The sequence below is a fragment of the Lynx rufus genome, unplaced genomic scaffold, assembly GCF_022079265.1.
Source record: "Lynx rufus isolate CCGP_SWC_20201006 ecotype Redwood Valley unplaced genomic scaffold, mLynRuf1.p SCAF_7, whole genome shotgun sequence".
NCBI lineage: Eukaryota > Metazoa > Chordata > Mammalia > Carnivora > Felidae > Lynx > Lynx rufus.
Window position 1 is genome coordinate 25,503,499 of NW_025814889.1, and position 21,607 is coordinate 25,525,105.

Consider the following 21,607-nt stretch of genomic DNA (forward strand, 5'->3'; position numbering starts at 1 on the left):
GGGCCCAAACATGACCAAATCAAAGCTCATAAACCATGTTTATGGCAGTATTCTTAGTATGTAACTATACCCCTACACATGCCTTCTCCAGGTTCTCTTTGGCTTCCTGATTGGGCATGGGTCATTGGACGGCTGAAGTTAAACAGAGAGTGATGTCAAATTCCTGTCCTGTTTGATCAGCTGTGTTCTGTCACACCTGGAGTCAAGAAATTGGCCTTGTCCACACTCAGTGCTCAACATTCCTGGCTAAAATTGCCAAAGCATGTATTCCAACCTCACAGAAAGGAACTTTTTCTCTTCTCTTTTGAGGAAACATTCTGAAATGTCTCTGATTAGCTTCTCTGTTTAGAGGAGATCCTTAGGCCACTGTTTCAAAATCACTAGAGATTATTTTCTCCAAGATCAAAATTCAGAACCAGATGGTATTTTCTAAACAAGTGGCAAAATGAAGTTTAAAAAGTTACAAGGCCAAATGATCTCATGGATGTATTACTGATTTGGAAGACAAATTGAGTTTTCTTCCTAGTTCTATAATTGGCTTACTACACATTCAGAGTATTTATTCTAAAACGAGACTACCTGTTTCCTATCTAATTCCTAAGTGGTAGTTATAATATAAAATTTTAATATAAATTGCCTTATAAAAATACAAACATATTTAAGCTTTTATTTTTTCTTACTAAAACTTTCTAAAATCAATGAAAAGAAACAGAATTAAGAAAATCAAGTACTATCTTGCAACAATAAAAAAAAAGAACAACAGAAAAATGCAATGATATTTTAAGAAAGAAAATGATTCTTATGCTGGGAAAAGACATGAAAGAGATTAGAAGCGATGTAATGATATATTTTTTATTTGAGTTTCTGTAGTTTTCAATACCTTATTGTTCATGGAGCACAAATTTGAGTTGACTTTCTGCAACAGAGTTTTGCCTCTTAAGAACAAAGAATTTAATGTATGGACTCTTGCCAGACTCAGCTGTTGCGTTCTTTACATTACAAGTTCGTAATACTGAACACCTGTTCAACCACTGTTTTTCTCCAAAAATGTGTTTGATCATTCAGCTTGAAAGGAACAGCTTTTCACTTCCATTTACAAATCTCTCACACTTTTCACAAAGTACTTAATTGTCTGCAACCATACTTGCAGCTCATGAAATTTACCAAATAAACATCACTGTAGACAGAGGTCATTAGGATCTCTATTCTTTTTAGCAATCTTAACTGGAAAAAAACAACAACAAACTTTCCTTAAGCCTAACACAAAAAACTCACCGTAAAGTGGTGCACTGTTAAATAAAGTTACTTAGAAAAATATGCAATGAGTTTTTTGTGATTAGTTCACTTTCAGTCAGCCTTCTGTTCTTCAGTTCTTGGTAGACTGAAGAACATTGGGTAGTTTTCTAACAGAAGATGCTTATTTTCTGTCTTATTCTTTCAAGTTTTGTATAGGAGCATAAAGCAGATTCATATTTCACATTCTGATTTTCCAATCATAGAAAGAATGGACAAATAGTTATTAAGCTTGCAAAACATATCTTTTTCACTTGGCACATTTTCCTTATCACTCACAGCTATCAAAAACTATTTTATGTTGACCTTCTCAAAACAAAGGAAAATTTTATGCCTTCTAATTTTTTTTTTTTAAATTTTTTTTTCAACGTTTATTTATTTTTGGGACAGAGAGAGACAGAGCATGAACGGGGGAGGGGCAGAGAGAGAGGGAGACACAGAATCGGAAACAGGCTCCGAGCCATCAGCCCAGAGCCTGACGCGGGGCTCGAACTCACAGACCGCGAGATCGTGACCTGGCTGAAGTCGGACGCTTAACCGACTGCGCCACCCAGGCGCCCCTATGCCTTCTAATTGAGACACTGGTCTCCCAGTGAAAGTGTCAACCCTCCTTATTACAAAGATCTCACATTCCATTTGTTCTGTGCATCTAACAGCAACTATAATGCCACTAAAATGCAAAATTACATGATGAATCTTTGTCTCAACAATCCCACAGTTCATTACCAAAGTCTCTGATTCTGGTACTTTGCTGCCTGGCTCACTCACTGATAGGTAGCTTTAAATATTCCTTTATAAGAAAAGATGCAATACATTCACTAGAACTAATTTTCACATCTCATTTTCTTAGCAGATAGATCTGAAAATGTGTTCTCATACACATGCTGTTAAAAATATAAAAAATGGATAACATCTGTTTTGAACAGTTGACATTTCACCACATCCATTCCACATGGACTCATACAGAGTGCACTTAGGTTTCATGATGCCTGACACACAGCCGTGGCAGGGACCCTGAGGTTGCCATAACTTGTCTGGAGGCTTGGCTCATGCTTTCTTCCCATTTGTGTTGCTCTTAGCTATAATTGACAATGGCTTATTTCTGCAGCATTTCTGTCAGTGCTCTTAATCCAGACAAAGAAGTCCTTTATTTCAAAATGGTGCCAAATCCTATCATTCAGAAGTTAATAAGCCTAAATGACCTACGAAACATCTTATGCGAAAAAAATGTGGAAATCCTTTCTTACAAAATAAAAGGCAATTTTTCCTAGAAAGTGCAGTCATTACCTTACCTGAATGGGGGGAAGGAGGAGGGAAAAATGGACCAAAATATCTGGCAAGATATCTTCTAGTTCATTATTTTACTGCAAGCTGGATACCCAGCATTTTCAAAAAATGTTTCCTGCCTCTACTTCCCTTCAGAACTTACAATCTTATTAGAAAACCTAAAAACAACAGAATATCCAAACTGCTACTTGAAAATGCTAAATTGAATATAATCAAGTGGGATAAGTTTTCGAGGGTGACATCAAATACAGGAGACCCTAAAAAAGTCCCAACTACACATAACCTCCTTGCATACAGACATTTACATGTATCTTTATGCATAATATTTCAGCTAATCCAAAAAGGCAGTTGATTATAAAATGCACTATTATTTTTCATACCACCAAGGAAAACACTACCCTTTAACCTATGATGCAATGTGAATTATAAAACACTTCCCTGGGGTACTGTGTTTGAATTTCTACCAATAGGTCAGAGGTAACTTTATTTTCTCTCCCTATGTGAAAGAACATTCTAGAAAGGCTCAATTGTTTTGTTTAACCTCATTCTCTATTTTAACACTGGAAACTTAATTGAGTAATGTTACACATTTTTGTTACGATGATATTAAAAAGGCATACTGAATGTAATGTGCACCTCCAAAGGGTTTGGCCAACAGTGCTAAATAATGTTGAATTAATGAAGTTATAGTGAAGATATGCCTAGAGATTAAATTAAATCATTGCTAACTTTTACTATTATATTAATTATATTGATTTTAACCTTTAATTTTATTATATGCATGTATTGTCACAAAGCTCTTCAAGGCAAAATGAAAATTTAAATGTAAATGCTTAAGAAGTGTAAAGCCAGTCCAATTATTAATATTACAACATGCTCCTCTCAGGCATCATTTTATATGCAATGGCTGTCTTTCACACTTACTTCAAGGAAGCCAATGGAAGTAATAGAAGATGTTGTACCTGCTTGGGTATAATACATGGATGAAACAGGGATAACAACTGATTCTGGGGTGCCTGGGTGGGTCAGTCAGTTAAGCAGCATTCCAAGTTACTTAACAAGTAAATTCCAGTTACTTAACATAAAATGTAATGCTAGTTTCAGGTCATGATTTTGCGGTTCCTGATAACATGAGCTCCACATCCACCTCTGTGCTGTCAGCATAGGGTCCACTTCAGGTCTTCTGACCCCCTCTCTCTCTGCCCCTCCCCACCTCACACACACGAGCACTCTCTCCGTCTCTCAAAAAGAAACATAAAAAACCCAAAACTGATTCAATCCTCAGATTACTATGTCATAGATTAAAAATGGGATCAAAACCAAAACAAAACTTTTTCTGTTCTTGATTTGTGATTCATTATTGACATAAGCATTGAAAAACCAAAGAGATCAACAACTAATGGATTTGAATTATTGGTTTAGCATGAAAAGGATTACTCAATAAAATATAAAACATTGTCGAAAACTTACTAAAATAGATACAGCAAGACCCAAATGTCTTAGTGCGGCTTATACTGTATTTCAGAAGTAGAAATGCTTCAAAATTTGAAAATTTGATGATATGCATTTCATTTTCAATTCTTTTGTGACTTTTGAAAAGCACTTTTTTTGTGAATTTTTAATTTTTTAAAATGTTTATTTATTTTCGAGAAAGAGGGAGACAGAGTGTGAGCAGGGTCTGAGCAGGGCAGGGGCAGAGAGAGAGAATGGGAGACACAGAATCCGAAGCAGGCTCCAGGCTCCGAGCTGTCAGTACAGAGCGCCATGCAGGGCTCCAACTCACCAAATCATGAGAACATGGCCTGAGCCAGTCAGATGCCTAACCGACTGAGCCACCCAGGTGACCTATGAAAAGCACTTTTTTTTAAATTTTAACTTTTTAGTTTCTCTCACTGAAGATGGCAAATACTGATGGAAACAAAACGCTAAAGGTAGAATTTTACTTCAAAGTTTCTAAAACTTAGAGAAAGTTAAATAATGAAAATTTCAAGAGATTTTTAAAGCTTCTTTCTTTAAACATACTCTATTATTTAGAGCAGTTTTATGTTCATAGCAAAACTGAGCAAAAGGTACTGAGGTTTCCCATACCCTGTCCACGCACATGCACAGTGCCTCCCATTATCAACATAATCAATGGTACCCACCATAGATTTTTTTTAAATGTCTTTGGCACACCAAAGATATTTTTAAAATACCCCTCTAAAGCGGTACACTAAATGATATATTTTTTAAAGTTTGCAGTATCTACATTTTTGAAGTTCTTAAAGCTTAAAACAGCCCTAAGACTTTTGGGAAATCCCGTATTTTCTGGAGCAATTTTTCTGGGGCTTTTCTTCACAAAGGAACCGCCCAGAAAAATCTTCTTGGAAATGAAATGAAAACTGTATAGACTTGCTTGCTGATGTGGGTGGCAGCTGTATTGTGGTGGAACCACAGCACAGGATGTGGGGGCAGAACTGGGGTTCATATTGTACCTCTAGTTATGTGATCTTGAGCAAGTTATTAAATACTCTGATGACTTTCTCCTCAGAAGCAAAAATAATTGGTTGCATAGTGAATTGAGATGATGTATGTGAAAGGCTATAGTTTACACATATAAATAATGATGGTTATGGTGAAAACAGTAGAATGACAGTCTAGTGTGAAAAGAGCTAAGTACTATGCAACCTGCTTTACAACATAAATCTGGATGAAGAATTGAGAGTCCCAGAGGGAAACATCTCTAGGGATGACCGTGTTAACTAAAGTAGAAACTCTCTGGACAAATTCATCTATGGGGCCATACTACTTCTTTTTCTGTTTTTTGTTATCATCTATTTGTTTATTTTTGAAATCATTTTAAGTTTTTATTTAAATTCCAGTTACTTAACATACAATGTAACGTTAGTGTCAGGTGCAAATTATAGTGATTCAACACTTCCAAAATACAGCGATTCAATGTTAAATTCCAGTTACTTAACATACAATGTAATGTTAGTTTCAGGTGCAAAATATAGTGATTCAACACCTGGTGCTCATACAGCAAGTGCTCTCCTCAATCCCCATCATATCATTTCATTTATTTATTTTTTATCCTGATAAGCGTACTCTTCAATCCCCATCCTCTATTTTCTCCATCCCCCCGCCCCATCTCCTTTTCGGTAATTATCAGTTTGTTCTCAAGTGTCTGTTTCTTGGTTTGTCTCTATTTTTACTTCGGTCATTTGTTTTATTTCTTAAATTCCAGTTATGAGTGAGATCATTGGCATCTGTCTTTCCCTGATTCACTTATTTCACTAAGCATTATACTGTCTAGCTCCATCCTTGTTGCAAATGGCAAGGTTTTATTCTTTTTATGGCTGAACAATATTACATTGTTTAAATCTACCACATTTTCTTTATCCATTCATCTATCGATGGACATTTGGTCTGTTTTCAATAGTTTGGCTATTGTAAATAGGGGTGCATGTATCCCTTTGAATTAATGTTTTTGTATTTTGAGGGTAAATACCTAGTAATCTCATTTCTGGATTTTAAGGTTGTTCTATTTTTAATCTTTTGAGGAACATTCATAAAGTTTTCCACAATGGCTGTACCAGTTTGCATTCCCACCCACAGTGCAAAAGGGTTCCTTTTTCTCCACATCCTCACCAGCAACTGCTGTTTCCTGTTTTTGATTTTAGTCATTCTGACAGGTATGAGGTGGTATCTGTTTATAGTTTTGATTTTCATTTCCCTGATGATGAGTGATGTTGAGCATCTTTTCGTGTGTCTGTTGGCCATTTGTATGTCTTAGAGAAATGTCCATATCTTCTGCCCATTTTTTAAATGGATTGTTTGGTTTTTGGGTATTGAGTTATATCAGTTCTTTATATATTTTAGATACTAAACCTTTATCAGAGATGCCATTTGCAAATATCTTCTCCCAGTTCATAGGTTGCCTTTAAGTTTTATTGATTGTTTCCTTCCTGTGCAGAAACTTTTTATTCTGATGGTCCCAATAGTTTATTTTTGCTTTTATTTCCCTTGCCTCAGGAGATATACCTAGAAAAATGTTGCTACAGCCAATGTCAGAGAGATTACTGCCTGTGCTCTCTTCAAGAACTTTTATGATTTCCTGTCTCACATTTGGTTCTTTAATCCATTTTGAATTTATATTTGTGTACGGTGAAAGTAAGTGGTCCAGTTTTCATTCTTTTGCTTGTGGCTATCCAGTTTTCCCAACGCGATTCATTGAAGAGACTGTCGTTCTCCCATTGGATATTCATTCCTCCCTTATGAAAGATTAATTGACCTTGTGTCCATGGGTTTATTTTTGGGTTTTCTGTTCTATTCCATTGATCTATGTGTCTATTTTAGTGCCAGTACCATAGTGTTTTAATTACTGCCACTTTGTAATATAGCTTGAAATCTGGAATTGTGATACCTCTAGTTTTATTTTCTTTTTCAAGATTGCTTTGGCTGTTCAAGGTGTTTTGTGGTTCCATACAAGTTTTAGGATTGTTTGTTCTAGCTCTGTGAAAAATGTAGTTGGTATTTTGATAGGGATTGCATTAAATGTGTAGACTGCTTTGGATACTATAGGCATTTTAACAATATTTGTTCTTCCAACCCATAAGCATAGAATGTGTTTCCATTTCTTTGCATCATCTTGAATTTCTTTCATTAGCGTATTATAGTTTTCAGAGTACAGGTCTTTCACCTCTTTGGTTAAGTTTATTCCTAACTATTTTATTATGTTGTAAATGGGATTGTTTTCTTAATTTCACTTTCTGCTGCTTCATCATTAGTGCATAGGAATGCAACAGATTTCTGTACACAGATTTTGTATTCTGCGACCTTACTGAATTCATTTATCGGTTATAGTAATTTTTTGGTGGAGTCTTTAGAGTTTTCTATACAGTAACATGTCATCTGCAAGTAGTGAGGGTTTTACTTCTCCCTTACATACTTGGATGCCTTTTATTCCTTTATGTTGTCTACTTGCTGTGGCTAGGACTTCCAGTACTATGTTGAATAAAAGTGGTGAGAGTGCACATCCTTGTCTTGTTCTGGACCTTAGTGGAAAAGTGCTCAGTGTTTCACCTTTGAGTATGATGTTGGCTGTGGGTTTTTCATATAAGGCCTGTATAATGTTGAGACCTGTTCCGTTTAGACCTACTTTGCAGATGGTTTGTATCATGAATGGATATTGTACTTTGTTGAATGCAAAAAAAGCATCTATTGAAATGATAATATGGTTTTTTCTTTTCTCTTATTCATGTGACATATCATGGATCGTTTTGCAAATATTAAACCATGCTTGCATCTCAAGAAAAAAATCCTACTTGATTGTGGTGAATGGTTTTTAAAAATTCATTGTTGGATTCAGTTTGCTAATATTTTATTGTGGATTTTGACATCTATATTCATAAGAGATATTGGCCTGTTGTTCTCTTTTTTTGTGGTGTCTTTTTTTGTGGGGCTATACTTTTTAACTATTTAATGGAAACTATGGATTAAGCCCTGGGAAACTATGCTCAGGTTTCTACCAGTGGATCAGAGGTAACTTTATTTTCTCTCTCTATGTGAAAAGACCATTTTAGAAAAGCTCTAACATTTTTTTTTGTTCACTAACCTCATTCTCCTTTAATATTGGAAATTTAATTGCATAAATAAATTTTGATATGGCCATACAACAAAATACTACACAGCCAAGACTTAGACAGAGGTATGAAAAGACATATATAGAGAACAAGAGAGATATTTGCAATCCATTGTTAAGGAAAAAACCCAATCTAACACTAAGTGATGGTTATCCCTGAGTACTGAAATTACAGGTAGTATTTTTCCTTTGCTTTTGTTTTTAATGAAAAAACATTTTTTTTAAATTGTGGGAAAAAACTCATAAAGCTCCTTGTTTTTATTTACTTTCTATATTTTACATAGTAAGCATGTAACCATAGGTAATCATGTAAATCTTGAGGTTTATAGCTCTTTGCAGCGGTTGCCATAAAAAAACAACCCTCCATTATTTGCATATCTTAGACTTGGGCTATCCAAAACAACAGCCACTAGCTACATGTGGCTATTTAAATTTAAGTTAATTAAGGTTAATTTAAATGATTTAATGAAGTTAAATCTTAATATAATTAAAAACTCAGTTTCTCAGTCTTACTAGTCACATTTCAAGTGCTCAATTACCACAGGCGGCTAATGCTTACCATATTTGAAGAGTACATTTTGATCATCATAGAAAGTTCTATTAGACAGAGTGGTCTTAAACCATGGTTTGATTGGTATATGTATAAATTATGAGATGCTATTTTTTTCAGTATTATAAATGTGCTTTCTTCCTTTTGCCTTTCTGAGCACATGGCCTCTTTCATACTCTACCCCTGAGGTATCCTTCTACCTTGGGAAGATGAATTTTGTTTTGTAAAGATGCAAGGAAAGAGACCCATGTAATATTCATTCACTTTCTGATCCTAGAAAATAGGATTTTTCAAAAAGAAAAAAGGCTTGCAAATCAGGCTATTTTCTTGAGGAAAGATGTTCTAAATTTCCTTCTTTCTCATTTCAAGGGCCAAAACCAGTATACTATATCAACAGTCTTCAAAATTTTTGCTCACAAATCCAAATACATTTTTGAAAACATATGTATCCTCCTCATCTATTTCAAATTGATATCTAAAAATGTTCATCATAAATTTAATCATAGAAGATATGTTGTCTTACATATATGCCATCAAAATTTTGACTCTGAATATTTAGTTAATTTACTTTATGGATATATCTTCTGTATTACCTAATCAGAAAACCAGTCTTCATTGTTGAAATAATCAGCCAAATTTTACTTATTGTCAATTAGGAAAAGTCTGACTTCATTTTTTTAAAATTCACATCAGGGTATTAATTCAGATTCTTTTGATATTTTTCTCACTTCTGAATTCAGTGATGATGCTTTATAAGATTAAGGAATAGTGAGAGCTTTCCTTCCTTCCTTGCTTCATGCCTCCCTCCCTTTCCTTCCCTTCCCTTTCTTTCTTTCACTTCCCTCTTCCTTCCCTTCCCTTCTCCTTCCCTTCCCTTCTCCTTCCCTTCCCTCTCCTCCTTCTTCCCTTCCATATCTGCTACACACACACCCTCTCCCTCCCTCTCATACCTTTCCTATACTAATCATTCCTTTAGGTGTCTTCTAACCTTCATACTGTCTCCTTCTCTTAACAGCTAAACTTCTAGAAAGAACTATTAATTATCTTTACATCTATTTCTCCCCTTATTTCTTACCCCATTGCCATTTGACTTAAATTCTCTGTTCTCAATTAAAATGTCTATGAACAATGATCACTTATTTTTTCATATTTTTTCATACTTGTTTTGGTTTTCAAAGGTAAATAACCTCCTAGGGGCAAATGATATTATTGAACATGCTCCCCCCTTTCTTGAATGTGTTTCCTTTTTTGGCTTTCTTGTCACCCTCTCTTTTTTTTTAATGTTTATTCATTTTTGAAAGACAGGGACAGAGCACAAGCAGGGGTAGGGCGGAGAGAAAGGGGGACACAGAATCGGAAGCAGGCTCCAGGCTCTGAGCTGTCAGCACAGAGCCCGACGAGGGGCTCGAACTCATGAACCGCGAGATCATGACCTGAGCCAAAGTCAGACGCTCAACCGACTGAGCCACCCAGGCGCCCCAACCCTCTCTTGATTATTACCTATCACTCCTTAGTCTTCTTCTATGACTCCTCTTCATCATTACCCTTCTTCCCTTATTCCACACCGTCTGCCTGTCCTTTACCCTTCAGACTTCAGCTACCTCTGGTATGTTGATGATTCTCACATATCCATCCATCTCTGGTCCTGAGTTTTCTCCAGACACCCAGATTCATATACTCAAGTGACTGGCTATCTCTATCTCGATGAAAACAAATCTGCCATCTTTTCCTCAAATCATGTTCTCATGTTTTTAAAGTTACTAGTTCTTAGTTGACAAAGTTAAAATATAAAAACAAACAAAAAACCCCTCAAACTCTCTCTTGATCTCCTTCTCGCAGCCAACATCCAATCATACACCAATTTCTGATTCTGCTTCACAATTATTTCTTATATTGACTCTTTCTGTTTGCCCACATTGGCACTGTGTTAGGTCAGATTCTAACTGCTTTCACCTGAACCACTGCAATAGCCTAATTAGTCACCCACTCATATTTTCTAATTAACCAATATGCTCACATCACTTCCTTGTTTAAAATTCTTCAAATGTTCATGTTACCTAAATGATAATGCATACAGAAGAGTGTAGTTATTGGTAAGAATAGTGAACCAATCAGGGTGCCTGGGTGGCTCAGTTGGTTAAGTGTCTGACTTTGGCTCAGGTCATGATCTCACAGGTTTTGAGTTTGAGCTCCATGCCGGGCTCTGTGCTGAAGGCTCAGAGCCTGGAGCCTGCTTTGGATTCTGTGTCTCCCTCTCTCTCTCTGCCTCCCCCCACTTGTACTGTCTTTCTCTCTCAAAAATAAACGTTAAAAAAAAAAGAGTAGTGAACAAGCAGAGATCATGCGTCTGTTTTCTATCAGGAGTGATAAGATGGGGGCTGAGGTGTCCTCTTCTTAAGAAAAATTCAAAGACACTAAGGTAGTAGCAGTAGAGAATGTGCAGAGGGCAGGTAAGATTCAACAGAGGTGAACAAGTAGGAACTCTTTACGGAGGCTTGGATCCAATCTAGGCCCTGGGGCCAAGGGCTGAAAGACAAACATGTTGGGTTGTGTCTGACTATGGTTCAGTTTAGGTTGCTAGCACAGGAGACCAGTCAGATATTCAGGACAGATATCCTGGACAGGGGGTGCCTGGGTGGCTCAGTTGGTTGAGCATCTAACTCTTGGCTTCAAGCCTTGCATCGGGCTCCACACTGACAGTGCAGAGCCGGTTTGGGATACTCTCTCTCCCTTTCTCACTGCCTCTCCCCTGCTCTCACTTTGTCTTAAAAAAAAAAATCCTAGGCAGGAATAATAAAAATGAAAATATTAAAATGTCTCTTACAGAATGTCTTTGTCTTTTTACAGCTAGCGATAGATAAATAGGCAGATTTGGAGTTAAAAATCCACAAGAATAAACGACACAATTTACACATAATAATAGCACTATGTTCATTTTGTATCTATATACACAATGGCATCTCATCGATGAAACAAAATTAAACTGTATATTTAAATAAGATTTTATTTTTGATGATGATTGAGAATGAACCAGTATCTATAACATCCTTCTCCAGGAAAAGTAAAGACCTTTATTATGTGTTTACCTATTACTTTATACTATGTAACATGTTTTTGGAATCATCTGGTAGTTTAAATTCAGATTGTTACTGTGATTATACTGTCTGCTTTTATTTTACTTTATGTCATTTCTTTATTTTAAAGAAATTCTTTTTTAAAAACTTTATAAAATTTGAAAGCCATATTATCAACACAAATTTATATTTAACTCAATTCCAGTGAGTTATTTGCTTATCTATTGTTTCTATAACTAATGTTATTCTCCTTCTTAGAGTCTTTTGTTTTGCTGGAAAATAGTCTAAAGTTTTTTATTTTTATTTTTTCAGAGAAGGTTTATGGAGAATAAGCTTCCTGAGTCTTGACATTTCTAAAAGAAAAATGTCTTTATTCTGTTCTTACTCCACACTCACTTGAATGCTAGTTTTTATAGGATATAGATTCCAGGATAAAAATACCTTCCTCTAAAGACAGTAGAGGATTTGTTCCATTTTCTTTTACAATTTATTGTGAACAATTTTGAGTCTAATACTGGTGTGATCCTTATTCTTATATAATTTTTTCCTTTCCTCTAATTTCTGGAAACACTGTATTTGAGTTTGTGTCTAGGTATAGATAGTTCTCTTTGTATTTTCTGCTTGGCACTAAGTGCATCTTCTCAAACTGAAGACTAGAATCTTTCTTCAACTCCTCGATTTACAGATGCTTCCCTTTTTTTAATGATGATTTTTTCTAGCCTTCCACTGCTCTCTTTCCTTTCATGTATTTTCTTGTGCTATTTTCTTCTTACTTTTACTTTACATTATTATTTAGTAGACTTAAACTTGCAGATAACTATTCAGTCATACCTAATATTTTTCTCTTCTATTAAATTTATTGTTTTCTCAAATGTTTTTAATTTCCAAAAGCCTTTGTTAATCTATAAATGTATCTTTTTTTTTTTTAATAACAGCCTTTTTAGGTATAGTATTTATTCCCCTTGGGTCATTCTGAGGATCTAAATTTTTTGCTCATTCTGAGGATATAAATTTTTAAAATTTCATGTTATAGTCTGTTCCTTACATTATCTCTGTTTCCTCTGAAGTTAACTCTGCTTTTTAGTACTGGCTTGTCTTAAGTACCATTAGTCTTCCTTAAATATTTGGTGATCCTTAGTTGTTCATATTTATAAGTGAAGGACTGGGCTGATTAGTTCAGGTAACTGATAAGGATATCCTTCAAAGATAGGTAGTGGTATTTCCTCAGTAGGTTCTTCCTTGCTCCTTAAATAGTATTTAAATTTTGCATTTAAAATTTTTCTTTGGACCTTATAGAATAGGAATTACATGGTGTATCTACTTCTGAAAGTTGGGGTTTTTTTGTGCAATATGTTTATGAGGTGTGCTGATACTGATGAATCCATTACTGAAATACATTCCTTTTCTACTGCTGCTCTGTATGATACAGTATGACCATAGTATCATCCTGTTGTCCATTTTCCTGTAGGTTGACACTTGAGGTGTCCGTGCTATAAAAAAAATAGTTCTATTGACCAGTTTGTAACAGGTCTCCTTCTATTATTAGTACACACCACAATTCACTTTTTACAAAAGATTATTGCTAGTCACAAATATTTAGGATGATATTCAGAGTCATGTTAGATTTATTACAGGAATAAAATCCTTTAGATAAAAATATTCAACAGAGAAAAACATCTCTAGCAACCAGGAACTGAAAAGGCAATCTCTAAATCTATAGAAAAAAATTTAAGATAATAGAAATAGGCTGAAAAGGGATCTTTAAAGAAAATAATAAAATTTACAAATGAAGAGCTAAAAGACTTCAGAAACTTTCAGTCTTTTTTTTTTTTTTTGTCTTGTAAAAATTTTATTTTTGGGCTTTATATCCAGTATTTACTGACAGCTAAGAAAAGTGGAATTCATGAAATTATTTGACTTTTTCAAGGTAACAAAGAACTTAGTGATCTTTCACTGTCATATTTCAGGCTATATAAATAAGATAGAAGCAATTTTATGCTTCTTAAAGTAGCAGGTAAACACAGGCAATTTTCTTATCACCCAAGAGATAAGAACAGTCAACTTTTCTTCCCCTTGATTTTACCTGGGGTACCTTTCTCTTTTTCTTTTTTAACGTTTATTTATTTTTGAGAGAGAGACAGAGTGGGGGAGGAGCAGAGAGAGAGGGAGACACAGAATTTGAAGCAGCTCCAAGCTCTGAGTGGTCAGCACAGCGCCCGATGCGGGGCTCGAACCCACAAGCTGTGAGATCATGACCTGAGCTGAAGTCGGACACTTACCTGAGCCACCCAGTGCCCCTGGGGTACCTGTTTCAATTGCACCAACCAGGCAGAAGTTGGTAAGCACTGCCACCTAAGCCTAGTTTGATTTGGCATTTAAAAACTAACCAGGAAAAGGCATTGCTCATATGGCACAAACATTCAGCACTTTTCTACCAGATAAGTTGGACCAAAATTAAGTTGAAAGTAACTAGTGACCTGTGATGACATTATTCAATACAGTATTAGATATTTTAGAATGGGCTGATTTGCAGTCTGTTCTTACCTTAGTGTTTTGGATGCAGGGACAGAGGGCCCATGCTGCACTGGCCTTCACTTCCGGGTGAGGATTCTTCAGAAGGGACCACAACAAACGAACTCCATCTAAGCGATCAATTATCCTATTTGTGAAGCCAAAAACAGAAGCATAAATTTTAATTAATATCTGAAAATGAAAACTTAAATGGCCTTTCTATCCACACAACTCTACTTTTCTCCTTTTAACATTTTGCTTAGATTTTTTTCCCCAAAAGTTTAACAATAGCAGGAATATAACATGCTGCTGAACTGTCAGTGTGGATTTCGGTTTTAAATTCATGACACAGAAAGCAAGCTCCATAATAATTATGATTCACATAAACTCAAAATCAAGCCATGTAATTTTTTAATTAGCAGTACACAGACTGTTACCTAAATGTCAAAATACTGGTTTCTTTCATATAGTAACATCTATATACTTTCCAAAACAAATATTTATGCCTCAAAACTGTGAAGTTACCTTTTTTATTTGGTCTATGTTTAATTGACTTACCTTACCGTATGACATATTTTAAACTCCTCCAGTCCTAATCTAGCATTAGGAATTAAAATCATTACACCACAGTGCACCCTTTGTTAGGCACGGATAACACGTAACTTGTTTTCCATGTGGTTCCTTCCCAGCAAGACTAACATTGCAGACTGTGTTATAATTACTTAAACACACTGTAATCAAAATATCTTCATGACTAGCTGAAAAATGAATTATCATCAGAGTCATCTCTACACCATCTGTCTTCTGTTTATATATCAATCAGTCCAGGGAGCATAACCTTGCATTAAGGTCCATTGAGTACTTGCAGTTGAGAAGGTGGCCAAACAAAACTTAATATCCTCAACAAACATGGCTTTGTTCGGAAAGATGCGTTAAACTCAACGCAGATGAAAAAAGATAAAAAAACATCAAAACTCCTTTGATTTTTAATCTCAAGTTGAGTTAAACACATGTAGTATTTAGCCCCAGACAGAATAAATACTACCAGCTTAGAATGCCATTCAAATTCTTTTTTGAAAGTTGACATAAAGACGACTACATTTCTTGATTATCTGAGATGAGTTTGCCAGGGGGAAAAATGTATCACTCCAAAGGGTCCAAGTATGAGATCAGTTTTGCATAACCTTATAAAATAATTGTTAATGCAAGTAGCTTATAGTAAGACATAAATTGTCTCCTTAGAGAATGACTTGTAGTAAGAAAAATGCACATTGAGAAAGTATTTTAACACAAAGTTTAACTTCAGCTTTCTAAACCTAAAGCTTTCTGTCAATAGCTGTCAGTTTTCTGCTGACGGAAAAAGTTTGATTTCTCAACTGATGGAAAATGTAAAGAGACTGAGCACTTCACAATGAAAGATTTACTTTACAAAGTTAAACAATCTTACTGCTTTACATATACCACTGAAAGCATAATTGTTGCTGATCCTTGGGTCTCTGTATTTATTCACATGCAATTTCTCAATGAATGATAAGTGTGTCCTGCCCTCTTGTAAATGTAGCAGTAAAACTTGCATTAGTAATATTTAACTGTACAGTGCTGGACATAACTTGACATACAGCACAAGTCATTTTCATGACACACCTTTCCAGGTTTTTTTTTTAATGTTTATTTATTTTTGAGAGAGAGCTCATGGAGCAGGGGATGGGCAGAGAGGGATGGAGACAGAGGGTCCGAAGCAGGCTCTGTACTGACAGTGACAGCAGACAGCCTGATGTGCAGCTTGAACTCACCGTGAGATCATGACCTGAGTCGAAGTCGGATGCCCAGCTGAGCACCCCATGCATCCCCAGGTTTTCTTAAAGGAGGGATTCGGTGTGGGCCCCCCAGGAAAAATTTCACAATTAACTATTAAAATTCACTATTAATTGTAAAGCTAGATCTATTGTCCCCAACCATTACCTGAAGCCTTAGGCAACTCAGTGGCTGCGTAGTTGTAAGGGCTGAGGATTGTGACCCCATTAACTGATGCCTTAAAAGACTCAGCACAGCACAGAATAATAACCTTAGATGAGGAAAACATGATTGAATCACATTTATAAATATAGGAGCTAACAAAGTCAGGGGGTAGCAAACTTCAGGGTTTAACTTTGTCCTTTCCATTTTCCTTATTCTCTGTTTCAAGTTATTTACTGATGACTTTTACTTCATGATAACCCAAGTATCTGCCCCTTACATCCCTGCTCCTCCTGCCAACACCCTAATTCTGGTCTTTACCACCTCACATCAGGATGGCTATTGTAGTTGCACCCTTGATTTGGGGGCTTCAATTTCTGTCAGGTCCATCCAGCCTATAAATTCCTGTGACATTAATCTTCCTAAGGGAGCTTCTGGAGCTTCTGTAATAGCTCCTGGAGAGCAGGGCCTCAGGGATATTCATTCTGCCATCACACCACCTAGCATATTCAATAAATGTGTGCACTCCCAGGAGAAACTGCAATGGTTTCCTATTGCCCGTATGGTAGTAAAATCTTGATTCCTCACCAAAACCAATAAGATACCTAGGAATAAACCTAACTAAAGAGGTGAAAGGCCTATACTCTGAAAACTATAGAACACTTATGAAAGAAACTGAAGAGGACACAAAAAAATGAACAAGCATTCCATGTTCGTGGACTGGAAGAACATAGTCAAAATGTGTATACTACCCAAACCAATCTACTCATTTAATGCAATCCCTATCAAAATACCACCAGCATCTTTCACAGAGCTAGAACAAACAATCCTAAAATTTGTATAGAACCGCGAAAGACCCTGAATTGCCAAAGCAGTCCTGAAAAAGAAAAACAAAACTGGAGGCATCAGGATTCCAGACTTCAAGCTATATTACAAAGCTATACTCATCAGACAGTATGGTACTGGAACAAAAACAGACACATAGATCAATAGAACAGAATAGAGAACCCAGAAATGGACCCACAACTATGTGGTCAACTAATCTTTTTTTTTTTAATTTTTTTTAACGTTTATTTATTTTTGAGACAGAGAGAGACAGAGCATGAATGGGGGAGGGTCAGAGAGAGAGGGAGACACAGAATCTGAAACAGGCTCCAGGCTCTGAGCGGTCAGCACAGAGCCCGACACGGGGCTCAAACTCACGGACCACGAGATCATGACCTGAGCTGAAGTCGGACGTTTAACCGACTGAGCCACCCAGGCACCCCTGTGGCCAACTAATCTTGACAAAGCAGGAAAGAATATCCAATGCAAAAAAGACAGTCACTTCAACAAATGGTGCTAGGAAAACTAGATGGAGACATGCAGAAGACTGAAACTGGACCACTCTTATATCATATACAAAAAAAAATTCAAAATGGATGAAAAGACCTAAATGTGATACAGGAAACCATCAAAATCCTAGAGGAGAATGCAGGCAGCAACATCTTTGACCTTGGCCACAGTAATTCTTACTAGACATGTGACCAAAGGCAAGGGAAACAAAAGCAAACATGAACTATTGGGACCTCAAGATAAAAAGCTTCTGCACAGCAAAGTAAACAATCAACAAAAGTAAAAGGTAGCCTACCAAGGGAAAATATATTTGCAAGGTGACACATGTGATGAAGGGTTGGTATCCAAACTCTCTAAAGAACTGATCAAACTCAACACCCAAAAAGCAAATAGCCCAGTTAAGAAATAGGCTGAAGACATGAACAGACACTTTTGCAGATAAGATATCCAGATGGCCAAAAGACACATGAAAAGATGCTCAACATCACTCATTATCAGGAAAAAACCAAATCAAAACCATGATGGGATACCACCTGTTAGGATGGCTAAAATTAACAACACAAGAAACAACATTTGTTGGCAAGAATGTGGAGAGAGGGGAATCCTCTTGCACTGCTGGTGGGAATGCAAACTGGTACAGCCACTCTGGAGAAGAGTATGGAGGTTCCTCAAGAAACTAAAAATAGAACTGCCCTATGATCCAGAAATTGCACTACTAGGTATTTAACCAAAGAATACAGAAATATAGATTTGAAGGGGTACATGCACCCCAATGTTTATAGCAGCATTATCTACAATAGCCAAACTATGTAGAGAGCCCAAATGTTCATCAACTGATGAAAGGATAAAGAAGATGTACCCCCCACACACACTGGAATATTATTCAGCCATCAAAAAGAATATCTTACTATTTGTAATGACATGGATGGAGCTAAAATGTATTATGCTAAGCAAAGTAAGTAAATCAGAGAAAGACAAATACCCTATGATTTCACTAATATTTGGAATTTAAGAAATAAAACAGATGAACATATGGGGGGAAGGGGAGAGGAGAGAGGGAAACAAACCACAAGAAACTCTTAATGATAGAGAAAAAACAGGGTTGATGAGGGGAGGTGGGTGGCAGATGGGCTAAATGGGTGATGGGTACTAAGGAGGGCACTTGTGATGAGCACTGAGTGTTTATATAAGTAATGAATCACTGAATTCTATACCTGAAACCAGTATTGCACTGTATGTTAACTAAATAAAATTTAAATTAAAAAAAACCCTGACTCCTGAACTCAGTCTTTAACATTTCCAATGAGCTGATTTATTCCTCCCAATTCCCTGTATTCAGGCATTTGCTCATAAACTCTTGGGCCATCTACTAAACACTAAGTGCTCAGCATACAGAAATAACAGATACAGTTAATTCTCATTACATGGGGTATTTATGTTCTATAAAGTCACTAAAAATGGGAGATTAGTAAATACTGAACCACTGGTCTTGGGGGAAACACAAAATTTTCTTCCTGACAGCGTTTGGTCAGAACATATTTATCAACAGATCAATCTATAACCATGTTTTATGTGTGTGTCTATGTAAAGCACCTTATTTAATATATACTGTTGATTCATTAACACTGGACCCACCTATGGCCAGCAGCACTGCAGTTCATCCTGAGCAATTCCTACCTAACACATATTTTGTCTGTAAGGCACATCACAACCTTCTTGCACTTGGGAACATCAGACTGGATAGCTCTTCAGCACTCTGCTTAGGGGCCATTTGAAACAGCAAAATAACCGACTCAAAACACAGAAGTGTGAAAATGTGGCACTATACAGGCTGTAAAAAAGGACACTTGTTTATAGTATGAAAGCTGAAACAAGAAGGCAGAGCCTGGCTTTGTTCAGCATCAGCTGGACAGCTGCATGAGGTGACTCAGATTTTTCCCTGCTCTGCACATGCGAAAGGGCTGTTAAGTATTGCTTTGGGCGTTACTAATAAATTTCAGCAGGGATATGAACTCACAAATACAGCATCTGCAAATTTTGAGGATTGTAACTGTCCTTCAGGAAAGTACGGTCTAATGAGAGAGATAAAGAAACCATTATAATCAATTATAATAAATGCTACAATACATGTGTGCATGGGGTTCCATATGAACACAAAGGGGAGACAATAGTTTACTCACAGGCTACAGAAATGTTCTCAGCTATAAGCCTTTCCCTATGCCATCCCCATCTTTTGCGGTAATAACCCATCTTCTAAGGTCTATAACAAAACCTCTCCCACAAATGCTCTGGCTTCTCCCTCCTTAAGCCTCTTTTGAGTTTTGCTCTCCCCCTTTCTGGTATTCATGACACAGTGCTTTGCCTTGTAGTGATGTGTCTATACTTCCCTCCCCATTATTATAATTATTGTGTAATTTCCTTGACAGCAGGAATCATGCACTATGCTTCAGGCATACTTAGCACAGCCAGTGAAATATTGGTCAAATGGACCTGAAACAAGACAGTCTATGTCCAACAAATCAAAAATCTCTCCCAACACAAATACATTCATTTTTAACCTCATTCTTGCAAAGTACCTGTCCAAGTTTTAAATCTAACCTCCAGAGTAAGTTTTCATTTGAAATTGACTTCAGTTGAAAGTACATTTTCATAGAATTTCTTTATAACTTTATTGTTTTTTTGCATATACAATGGTGGTCTTATAGGTAGCATTAATTTACACCACTGTCCATTGCGATGGGTCTATATCCTTTTGTATAGTTTTTAAATCTCATTAGCATCTTGCTCTGATTCATTTCTAGTAGTATGTAAACTCTTCCCATTTTTGTTATCAATTGAATTTTACATTAATTCTTTGACATTATAAACACAAAACTGACTTGTGTTTTCAAAATCTTCAACTTCACGGGGTGCCTGGCTGGCTCAGTTGGGAGAGCACCCAGCTCTTGATCTCAGGGTCTTGAGTTCAAGCCCCATGTTGGGTATAGAGCTCACTTAAGTAAATAAATAACTATCTGTAAAAAAAAATAACAATGATTTAAAAAAAAAACCAAAATCTTCAACTTCATCATAGAAGTCAAACTGTGTGGCTGGCAGAAAAACAGTTCTAGAAAGATGAAAGATGAATACATATTCATATTCTGGCTATTAAATCCAAACAAGCCAAAAATGATGTAGCTGCTTGTTACATTTCTTAATTGTGCTGTTGTTGTTGTTGTTATCATAACATTTGCTAAGACTGTTAAGAAGTCTGGCTGGCTTGCCCGCCCACTGAGGACACATATATGAACAAAAGTAAAGAGTCTGTGCCCACATGGTAGGCAATGCCAAGGTTGTAGAGTTTCTTTCTGACAATGCCAATGAAACTAGTTTGAAACCATAATTTTTCATGATTTCTAAAAATTTCACAATTTTCACTGAAAATTACACTGATAAATACTAATACATGACAACGACTTCTGCTAAATGTGGTTAGCCTAAGGAGAACACGATATTCTTATACCACATGAAAGGATGCAACTGAAATCCATAGGTTTTGAAACCAACTTGGCAATAATAAAAATGGAAACATGAAAAGGATGACAGAATTAAATAACCCTGTGAAAAGCTGTAATTAGAAAAGAACTGTACTCTTCTCTACAGATTCTCAGCGTTTTTATATCTCTATTATTTGAAAAATTCTATGTGAGATCAAATTTGAAGAAAAGTAGTGAATGTGACAGCCCCAGGAAAGGGTATGTCCCAGAATTTCTTGGCCCTGGTAATACAGGATGATAGTCTACCCTTTTATAGTCTAAACAATATGATCAGAAAAGTTTTAGAAACATCTTCTTAGAAAAAAAATAATTCTTACAGTAAATATCAAGAGAGTGCCTGCAGGTGCCTGGCAATTTTTGAGGCATGGGGGAATTTTCCACCTTGAAAGCCAACAAATCCCTGCTCTATGGAGCTAATATTCTTTTGGGAAAACACATACAA

General features: G+C 36.2%; 1 protein-coding gene across 1 annotated transcript in view; it reads right to left on the bottom strand.

Moving 5' to 3' along the window:
• Window positions 1–21,607, bottom strand: part of ODAD2 (outer dynein arm docking complex subunit 2) — a 131,002-nt gene that overhangs the window by 23,166 nt on the left and 86,229 nt on the right. Inside the window, exon 16 of the mRNA XM_047067293.1 lies at window positions 14,372–14,486. Within this exon, the coding sequence (XP_046923249.1) occupies window positions 14,372–14,486 (115 nt within the window). The remainder of the gene's footprint in view (window positions 1–14,371; window positions 14,487–21,607) is intronic.